Raw genomic sequence first — 11,223 nt, 5'->3', positions numbered from 1 at the left:
TGCTTAGCGTTATGATCAAAGCTCTGTAGTTTTATTGTTGGGGCAAAACATATAATGCAATGCAGTACAATAACGATTACAAATAAATGTAACTCAAAAGCCTGATGTATGTATCATATTTGATACTGACATTTTAACATGATTTTTTGATGAGAAATTATGTATTGCTAGTGAAGTAAATCCAAGTTGCTTCAGTCTAGTATGTGTTCATCTTGAAATATTATTAACAATATAAAAGTTATTGTAATGTTATCATCACATAAAATTAGTAGATTTCACAGCAAAAAGACATGTACAGATGCATCTCAATAAATTAGAATGTCGTGGAAAAGTTAAGTGTGCATTGAATTTATTTAATACACGAGTTTCACAATTTGAGTTGAATTACTGAAATAAATGAATTTTTCCACGACATTCTAATTTATTGAGATGCACCTGTATATCACAACCTAAGGGGGGACATTTTTAGTATTATACTAAAAGGCCTTTTATTTGCTAAAAAAGTACATATTATCATATCAAATTTGAAATAGTAGGCTTTATAGAGTAAAATTTGACATTAGTGTTGAATTGATGCATTATTGTGATTTTTTTTTGTCATATTTACGGTATTTTCTTCTACCTGTCACTCTGTTCTTTTTTTCAGTTGACTCTGTAATCACCCATCACAATGGGTAAATCCTGGACTAGTTGTCTTTTAGTGCTGTTTATGTGGACTTGCTTAGGCGCCCAGCAAATGGAAGATGCATTGTCTTTTCAGTTTACTCATCCACTTTACAATGTAATGATATATGAAAATTCAGCAGCAAAAACCTTTGTTGAATGCCCCATAAAAATGGGTATTTTTATGATGAACCAGTCTTGGGACATTTGGTACGTAATAGAATCCGGGGACCATGATAATTTATTCAAAGCCGAGAAGTATGTTTTGGGTAATTTCTGTTTCCTGCGAATAAGAACCAAAGGAGGGAATTCTGCCACTCTTAATAGGGAAGTAAAAGACCACTATCTACTGACTGTAAATGCTATTGAAAGACATACTGGTGCTGAAACACAAACACAAGTTAAAGTGCAAGTTCTGGACACAAATGATCTCAGACCTCTTTTTTCACCGACTACATATAGTTTTTTTGTACCCGAAAACTCAGCCATCAGAACAAGCATTAGCAGAGTTTTTGCCACAGACGCTGACGCAGGCACCAATGGAGAGTACTATTTCAGCTTCAAAGAGTGGACTGACATGTTCTCCATTCATCCTACTAGCGGGGTTATAACTCTGACAGGCAAGCTGGATTACTCTGAGGTGGCTCTTTATGAGATTGATGTGTTGGCTGTGGACAGAGGTCTGAAGCTCTATGGGAGTAGCAGCAGCAGTAGCACGGCAAAGCTAAAGGTGCATGTGCTGCAGGCCAATGAACATGCACCTGTCATCACAGCTGTCCCCTTAACTCCATGGAACGCAACCAGGGATCCCACTTATGCGTATGTGACTGTGGAGGACGCCGATGAAGGGCACAACGGCGAGATTGCCTCTTTGAGCATCGTAGCTGGAGATCCGCTCCAGCAGTTCAAGGCCTTCAGAACAAACCCTGGGAGCAAAAAATACAAAATCAAGGCCATCAAAGAAGTGGAATGGGAGGGTTATAGTTTTGGGTACAATCTTACATTGCAGGCCAAAGATAAGGGGAATCCTCCAAAGTTTTCCTCAGCGATAATTGTGAGGGTGAAATCGCCCAGCGAATACACAGAAACTCCTACATTTGAGAAGAGCGTCTATAGAGTTACTCTCAGTGAGTTTGCGCCTCCTCACTCTCCTGTTGTTATGGTCAAAACTGTACAGAAACATTCAAAGATTAATTACTTGTTACAATTTAAGATGCAACAACATGAGAATCCATTTGTCATTAATCCAAACACGGGCCTTATCACCACCGTGGCACCTGTAAAAGCAGAAAGTGTCTGTCAATATGAATTTGATGTTGTTACGAGTGACAGACGAGCAGTGGCCAAGGTGGTCGTCAGTATAAGCGATGTGAACAACAATGCCCCAGTGTTTCAAAAGTCTAATTATGAAGCCAGTATCGCTGAACATGTGCCCATAGGGACCAGTGTCTTGACAGTCAGTGCTACCGACAAAGACGACGGCGAAAATGGCTATGTCACCTACAGTATTGTCAATGTGAACAAACAGCCTTTTGTAGTGGATTATTTCACCGGTGTCATAAGCACCGCAGAGGATCTAGATTACGAGACGATGCCGAGAAAATTCTCCCTAAGGATTCGGGCATCAGACTGGGGCTCCCCTTTCCGCCGTGAGGCAGAGACTGTTGTTTCAATCATTCTCACCAACCTGAACGATAATAAGCCGCACTTTGAGAATATAGATTGTGATGTTACTGTGCCCATATCTCTAGGGGTCGGTGAACAAATAATAGTGGTGTCTGCCATCGACGTTGATGATCTTGGCATAGTGCAGTACAGAATTGACAGTGGTAATAACATGAATCTTTTCGAATTGGATTCCAGCTCAGGGGTGCTGACACTTAAAAAGTTGCTGAGGGATGGCGATGCAGCGAAACAGTCTTTCCACCGCCTGCAAATAACTGCCAGCGATGGAGAAATATCAAGTAACCCTATGTTCCTAAATCTAACAGTAGTTAGAGGTGGCTCTTTTAAACATGTCCGCTCCAAATGTGCAGAGACTGGCGTTCTGAGAACTTTAGCCGGGCTTCTGCTTTTTGGCTCTAAACGACACAGTCAGAAAGAAGCAGAAGCTGAATTGGCAGACATCCATTCTGTTAACCGCCACACTCCACGGTTTATAGAGTCCACTCCAACTGTAATAGAAGTTAAAGAGGACCTTCCTGTAGGGACAAGCGTAGCACTCCTCAGAGCTGCCGATTCAGACTCTGGCTTCAATGGGAAATTGCTTTTTGTGATCTCAGGGGGAGATTTTGATAGTTGTTTCATGATAGAATCTGACACAGGGTGGCTTAAAGTTTTCGAGCCACTTGATCGAGAAACAACAGACCACTACACTCTCAACATCACTGTTTATGACCTTGGCTTACCGCAGAAATCCTCATCTCACATGGTAAATGTTAACATTTTAGATGTAAATGACAACAGTCCAGAGTTCCTTCAGTCTGAGTATTCAGTGGATATAAGTGAAGACACTGGTATGGCGACAGACATCATTCAGCTTGAAGCGAAAGATAACGATTTAGGGGTCAATGGAATGGTTAGATACTCGTTTTTTACCAAAACAAACAAATTCGTCATACATGAAGAAACGGGGATTGTAACTGTTATGGGTCCGTTAGACAGAGAAGCCAATCCGTCGTTTGTTTTGAAGGTGGCTGCTTTTGACGCTGCAACTGATGAGCCTAAAACAGTATCAACAGCATTGTTATACATTAATTTGAAGGATGTGAATGACAATGCCCCTACATTTATACCCCAACAATACCATATCAGAGTCAGAGAAGACATTCCAGTGGGTACCTTGGTGCTCTGGCTTGAAACTCACGATCCTGACCTTGGCCTGTCTGGACAGGTGAGATACAGTTTAACAGATGGGGAAGATGGAAGCTTTCAAGTGGATAAAATGACTGGAGCTGTGTACGTCTCTCAGACTCTTGATTTCGAAACAAGACAAGTATATAATCTGACAGCAAAGGCCAAAGACAGAGGCAAGCCGAACCCTTTATCCTCATCCTGCTTCATTCATGTGGAGATTGTGGATGTTAATGAGAACTTGTACCACCCGTCCTTCCCATTCTTTGTGGACTGGGGAGCTGTGAGTGAGGACACCCCAGCTGGCACTTCTGTTCTGAAAGTTACAGCTCACGATGAGGACAGCGGCAGGGATGGAGAAGTTCGCTACTCCATACGAGGAGGTTCAGGCCTTGGTGTGTTCACCATTGATGAAGACAGCGGTAAGTTCATTAGTATTCTTGCGTTTTTAAAAGAAAAAATGAAGAAAATTAAGCCTGGTTCATTAGGTGCAAGGATTCAAAACAAATAAGTCATCAGTAAGTGTTAAGGAATCTACAAACTACATCTAAAAAATATTATGAGCAAATAATGGAGGCTTGTGAATTGAGTTTCTTTGTTTTTAAGAAAAAGAGTGTAAAAAGTGCATTATTTATTTATTTGGTATAGTATGTGGATTTCTTGTTACTGAACACTTATTGTGAATTTTCTTTTTTTCAGTATTAATATTAGCTGATTGCCCCACTATGTGTTTGGACACTTTAAAATATTGTGCTTTGCACTGTGAACATCTTTGCATCAAAGCAAAATATAAAACTAAGTGTCATTTATATTATAAATACTGTGTAACAATTTCAAGCAAAATATTTTGCCAAAAAATAATAGACTTTAAAATAACATTGTATTGTTCAAAATTAAGGAAAAAAAACAATATTTGCACACTTTCTGGATGTCAGATGTTAGTGGAACATGTTCACAGATAATCTAATGAACTATAGTATACCTGTGGTTCCTCTGATAGGACCCGAGGAGAACTGGCTTCGTATATCTACTAAAAATCACCTTGAGATCAGTTATAAGCAGTGTTGGGGGTAATGCATTACAAGTAACGCAAAAACAACAGACCACTACACTCTCAACATCACTGTTTATGACCTTGGCTTACCGCAGAAATCCTCATCTCACATGGTAAATGTTAACATTTTAGATGTAAATGACAACAGTCCAGAGTTCCTTCAGTCTGAGTATTCAGTGGATATAAGTGAAGACACTGGTATGGCGACAGACATCATTCAGCTTGAAGCGAAAGATAACGATTTAGGGGTCAATGGAATGGTTAGATACTCGTTTTTTACCAAAACAAACAAATTCGTCATACATGAAGAAACGGGGATTGTAACTGTTATGGGTCCGTTAGACAGAGAAGCCAATCCGTCGTTTGTTTTGAAGGTGGCTGCTTTTGACGCTGCAACTGATGAGCCTAAAACAGTATCAACAGCATTGTTATACATTAATTTGAAGGATGTGAATGACAATGCCCCTACATTTATACCCCAACAATACCATATCAGAGTCAGAGAAGACATTCCAGTGGGTACCTTGGTGCTCTGGCTTGAAACTCACGATCCTGACCTTGGCCTGTCTGGACAGGTGAGATACAGTTTAACAGATGGGGAAGATGGAAGCTTTCAAGTGGATAAAATGACTGGAGCTGTGTACGTCTCTCAGACTCTTGATTTCGAAACAAGACAAGTATATAATCTGACAGCAAAGGCCAAAGACAGAGGCAAGCCGAACCCTTTATCCTCATCCTGCTTCATTCATGTGGAGATTGTGGATGTTAATGAGAACTTGTACCACCCGTCCTTCCCATTCTTTGTGGACTGGGGAGCTGTGAGTGAGGACACCCCAGCTGGCACTTCTGTTCTGAAAGTTACAGCTCACGATGAGGACAGCGGCAGGGATGGAGAAGTTCGCTACTCCATACGAGGAGGTTCAGGCCTTGGTGTGTTCACCATTGATGAAGACAGCGGTAAGTTCATTAGTATTCTTGCGTTTTTAAAAGAAAAAATGAAGAAAATTAAGCCTGGTTCATTAGGTGCAAGGATTCAAAACAAATAAGTCATCAGTAAGTGTTAAGGAATCTACAAACTACATCTAAAAAATATTATGAGCAAATAATGGAGGCTTGTGAATTGAGTTTCTTTGTTTTTAAGAAAAAGAGTGTAAAAAGTGCATTATTTATTTATTTGGTATAGTATGTGGATTTCTTGTTACTGAACACTTATTGTGAATTTTCTTTTTTTCAGTATTAATATTAGCTGATTGCCCCACTATGTGTTTGGACACTTTAAAATATTGTGCTTTGCACTGTGAACATCTTTGCATCAAAGCAAAATATAAAACTAAGTGTCATTTATATTATAAATACTGTGTAACAATTTCAAGCAAAATATTTTGCCAAAAAATAATAGACTTTAAAATAACATTGTATTGTTCAAAATTAAGGAAAAAAAACAATATTTGCACACTTTCTGGATGTCAGATGTTAGTGGAACATGTTCACAGATAATCTAATGAACTATAGTATACCTGTGGTTCCTCTGATAGGACCCGAGGAGAACTGGCTTCGTATATCTACTAAAAATCACCTTGAGATCAGTTATAAGCAGTGTTGGGGGTAATGCATTACAAGTAACGCAAGTTACGTAATCAGATTACTTTTCAAGTAACTAGTAAAGTAACACATTACTTTTAAATTTACTATGAAATTTTTGAGTTGTTGCAAGTTACTTTGTTTTCCCATTATTGACCTTGTGTTGAGAGAAATTGTGAGTGAGGTGCAAAGGCACTTTCTTCAGCCTAAGACTTGTTAATTTTGGCGTGAAAGGGCCTTTACAGTTGCCAAAAATATAGTTTTTTTTTAATTATTTTTTTCAAATAAATGAGCAAGTCCAGTTCAGGTGACAAAAAGTAACGCAAAAAGTAATTACATTCCATAAAAAGTAACTAAGTAATGCAATTAGTCACTTTTTTATTGAGTAATGCAATATTGTAATGCATTACTTTTAACACTGTAAATCTGTTAAATGTCTTAGTGAACTGAACAATAAAGTTTTGTTACTGTGGTGTCTGCATATACCATTTTAAAATGTTTTGTAACCATTTTGTTATCTAATGTAATGAAATTAATTTTAAGTGTGACTGAAGTGTCCAGTACATTTCAGGGCCACTACATGAATTTTTAACAAACAATGCTGATTGCATTTCACAGTGCTATCTAAAGACATGCGAGAGAGACAAAAAGAAAAAGAGAGAAAAAGAGGGAAAAACAAAGAGCGATGCTGGACACTTTCACCCTGAGGAAAGAGCTTATCAAGTTTTACTGGAGTTGTAGAAGCCACACCGCTACCTTTAGAACAAAGCCCACAGCGTGAAAGCAGACACTGCCGAGAGACAGACAAACAAAAAGAGCTGCCTCATCTCCATTTACCCTCTTAATCACTCCATATTTTATGTACAATGTCTGCCCTTTACACATTTAATCTTTTATGCAAATGTCTGCGTTATGAATTCTCAATTCCCTGCTAGATAATAGATCCATTTTTTGCTTCTATGTTGATTACAGTTTTCATTTCAAACGAATATTATTAGCGCTGTGTCAGTCGTTCCTACTTTGTATGGTTAATTTCTGCTCCATCCTTATCTAGGCTTCAGAGTTTACAATGCAAAACTCTCAGTACCATGTGACACGGTTTTATGGCAGCTCTATTGGTGCTTTCTCAGTCTAAATATTTAAAGTGCCTTTTGTTTTTCAAGTGCTTAACATGTAGTGCAACATGTTCCTTCTTCTTTTCTTTGTCACAGGCATAATAAGGACACAAGAGATCCTCGATCGTGAGACTTCTAATCATTACTGGCTCACAATCTATGCTACCGATCAAGGAATTGTGCCACTTTCCTCATTTGTGGAGGTCTACATCGAGGTTAAAGATGTTAATGATAATGCTCCACTGACATCAGAGCCTGTGTACTATTCTTCTGTATCTGAGAACTCTCCCAAAGACGTCTCTGTCATCCAGATCCAAGCATTTGACCTGGACACAAAATCAAGCGATGATCTCTCATATAAAATAACCAGTGGAAATCCACAGGGATTTTTTGTCATTAACACCCAGACAGGTAAGTTGAGACCTCTCATTCAAATCAGCCTATGGATTTGTGTTTTAAAAATGTCAATTTTTATTTTATTTTAGCATGATTATAATGATGAGATCTTTAAAAAAAACATATGCTCTATTTTCTGGGTCTGTGTTATTGAAACAATGTCCTTCGTGTTTCATATGCAAAAAGAAGCAGCATTGAACATTTAGTAAAGAGTAGAATATTTAAAAAATATTTGAACCCTGTATTTGAGTATATACACAAATAGAGATAAAGCTTTCTTAATAACTTCAACATTTGAGTGCTCTCCACACCTGTAAGGGAGATCAGAATCAAACATTTATGAGCAATAACATCAATGTTCATAAATGTACATGTAAATAACACATATGCTATATAAGTTTTGACATGAAATCTTTCTTGAAGTTTTTCATACAGTATATAGACATACAGTGGGTACGGAAAGTATTCAGACCCCCTTAAATTTTTAATAAATCTGCAAAAATGTCAACAATTCTGTGTTTTTCTGTCAATATGGGGTGCTGTGTGTACATTAATGAGGAAAAAAAATTAACTTAAATGATTTTAGCAAATGGCTGCAATATAACAAAGAGTGAAAAATTTAAGGGGGTCTGAATACTTTCCGTACCCACTGTAATTGATATTCACACCAGCTGGTTAATTACCTTCACTGAGCAGCACAAGTAATGAATGCAGCTAATTAATTTGATGCGTCAATTGAGTTCTCCTCCAACAAATTACTTGCCACACTCAGTCAGCTGAGCTTAAAGTCTCAACAGTGCAAGTAAAAAAGTTTTCAAAAGATTTCCCTGCCAAAGTCAATCAAACAAACTGAACTTAGTTGGTACATTTAGAACTGAATGTTTTTCTGGGAAAGAATTGTGACTGTTCAGATAGTGTTTCAAGGAACAGCAAGCACAGTACACTCTAATGCATGACTCTATTTGCGTTTTTTTTTCCCTATAGGAATTCAATATAAAGGAAACACTCTCTGAGGAGAATACAAAATTTAGGATAGATTCATCTGTCATGCCTGAATGTTTCTTTTTTGTTAGGGAGAACAGCTTGAATCCTTTATTGCTGATAGAAAGATTTCTCTGTCAGAGGAAGAAACACACTGAACTATACCATTTGTCATGCACAGGGTTGGTGACAACAACATCTCGGAAACTGGACAGAGAAAAGCAAGCAGAGCATCTTCTTGAAGTAAGCTGCACACTTTAATTGATGACATTGTATTTGGACAAGACTTAGTTTCTATGACTTCTATTTTCCACAGAGCATAAAAGGAGAATTTTCATGCTCCTTTTTCCCTTACAACAACAGTTCATAGTGACCACACGTGTCAAGCTCCTAAAAGGACACAGAAGAATTTTAAAAAGTAGTCAATGCACGTGTGCACTATGCTTTGTCTTATTTGTGAACGACAACAGAAGACAAATGACACAGTACAGGTTTAAAATGACATGATGGAGTGCAGTGATGGGTAGATTACTTACAAATTGTAATCCGTTACTGATTCCAAATTACATGACACAAATTGTAGTTTGTAACATAATCCAATACATTACACATTTTGGTAATATAATTGGACTACTTTTTGATTACTTTTAGATTACTTTTGACTTTACTTTTGACTTTAGATTACTTACTTATCACTTTGATTTAAATAATCTTCTCAATCATATTGATATAAAAATACAAAGAAAATATATTCCATTCGTGGTTATTACCAGCATGAAATGCATTAAATATTACATTACATCAAGGTTTCCCAAAATGGGGTTCGTGATTTTAACTGAATTAATTATAAAACATTTTTTGCTATTGTGTGAATATGTAATCATGTAATCATTAAAAAGTAACTGTAGTCTGATTAAGAGTATTTTAAAATGTAAATAAAATGTAATGTCAGTTACTACCCAGCACTGATGGTGTGTTAATAATTTTCATTTTTGGGTGAACTGTTCCCATTGAAGAGATATTGAAGTTTACAATTAATTGAATGCATTTTATGCCTCCCTCATGTTTACTTTGGCAGTAGTTTCTTAAGCGCTCAGGCATGAGATCTGTTTTTTCTTATAAACAGATCACTGTTTCGGATGATGGCAGCCCATCCAAGTCTACAGTGGTTCGTGTGATAGTCAGCTTATTGGATGAAAATGACAACAGTCCCCAGTTCTTGGAAAAGAGCTTTAAAATCAAGCTGCTGGAACGACCAGAGGCAGTCGAATGGGAGCCAATTTATCGAGTGATTGCTTATGACAGAGATGAGAGTCCCTCCTCTGATATCTCATACACAATCGAGGAGGGTGAAGAGCACGGGAAATTCTTCATTGAGCCCACAACTGGGTTTGTGTTCTCCAAAGAGGTTTTTTCAGCAGGAGAGTATCATATTCTCACGGTACGTTTATTTCAATTCCTAGTCTCCAAATGGTGTCAGGCTTAATAGAGGTGTATTTGTGGTTTCAGACTGAATTGAGAACATGCCCCTTCATACTGTATTTTTGATCCAAGTGGATTTTGAATGCAATGTCAATTTTCATAATTAGATAAAATGTAAGTTTAAATAATGTGGAAGAAATCACCTGTTAACATTCGTTTTTACAAGAAAAAAAACAGTATAGATTTGAATTAGTCAGAAAGCAAATATATCATTTGGCTTTTTCCTAAACGCTTGATATCTTAAACTCTTGATCACGTTTCTAAAAAAAAAAACAGTACAGATTTTAAAAAACAGTATATCCTCTTAAAAAATAGGTTCTTGACATGTTTGGTACACTATGTCAAGAAACAAGAGAAAACACTCACACTGCTCTCTTGCAGATTAAAGCATCAGACAATGGAAGGCCTTCAAAGTCGTCCATCTGTCGGTTGCACATTGAGTGGATTCCAAAGCCTAAGCTGGCTAAACAACCGCTGGTGTTTGAGGAGATTCCACTCTCATTCTCTGTGATGGAGAATGATCCAGTAGCCCATATGGTGGGAGTCATCAGCGCTCAGCCACTTGACTCCCCTGTATGGTTTACAATCAAAGGTAAAGATCTAAAGCTCTACACTCAGCCTTAAAAGAATATCTCCAAAAATGAATATTCTGTCATCTACTCACCCTCATGTGATTCCAAACCCATATGACTCTCTATCTTCAGTGAAGTACAACAGGAGAATTTTTCAAGAGTATGGTGGTCTTCTCTATTTCATGAAATCACTATGAATAGGGATTGGAGCATTCAAGCACCCCAAAAGGACAAATAAACATCATTAAACTTTCCATAAAAGTGCCTATATGACTCATGCACATTTTAAACCTACTAATTAAAGTCATACAGTAGCTTTAAGTAAAGAACAGGTTAAAATTTAAGCCATTATTCACTGATAATGTTCCTCTCCAGTGGTCTGTTAAACGCTTTAAAAAGTCAATGAGTTAAACTCCAACACTGAATAATTAACATATTTAAGTATTGTGAATTGATTCATTGAAAATATATGACATTTACTCACCTTCATATTGCTTCAAACCTGTATGAGTTTCTTTCATCTAAC

The 11,223-nt window shown here is 37.4% G+C and overlaps 1 protein-coding gene across 1 annotated transcript in view; it reads left to right on the top strand.

The window, feature by feature from the left end:
• The first annotated feature begins 736 nt into the window (after positions 1-736).
• fat1b (FAT atypical cadherin 1b) overlaps positions 737-11,223 on the top strand; it is a 39,881-nt gene continuing 29,394 nt past the window's right edge. Inside the window, exons 1-5 of the mRNA XM_016446384.1 lie at positions 737-3,938; positions 7,363-7,677; positions 8,825-8,886; positions 9,770-10,084; positions 10,507-10,717. Coding sequence (XP_016301870.1) covers positions 737-3,938; positions 7,363-7,677; positions 8,825-8,886; positions 9,770-10,084; positions 10,507-10,717 — 4,105 coding nt within the window. The remainder of the gene's footprint in view (positions 3,939-7,362; positions 7,678-8,824; positions 8,887-9,769; positions 10,085-10,506; positions 10,718-11,223) is intronic.

Source organism: Sinocyclocheilus anshuiensis, unplaced genomic scaffold, assembly GCF_001515605.1.
Source record: "Sinocyclocheilus anshuiensis isolate Anshui unplaced genomic scaffold, SAMN03320099.WGS_v1.1 scaffold227, whole genome shotgun sequence".
Lineage (NCBI taxonomy): Eukaryota > Metazoa > Chordata > Actinopteri > Cypriniformes > Cyprinidae > Sinocyclocheilus > Sinocyclocheilus anshuiensis.
This window is presented reverse-complemented; position numbering and strand designations above follow the sequence as displayed.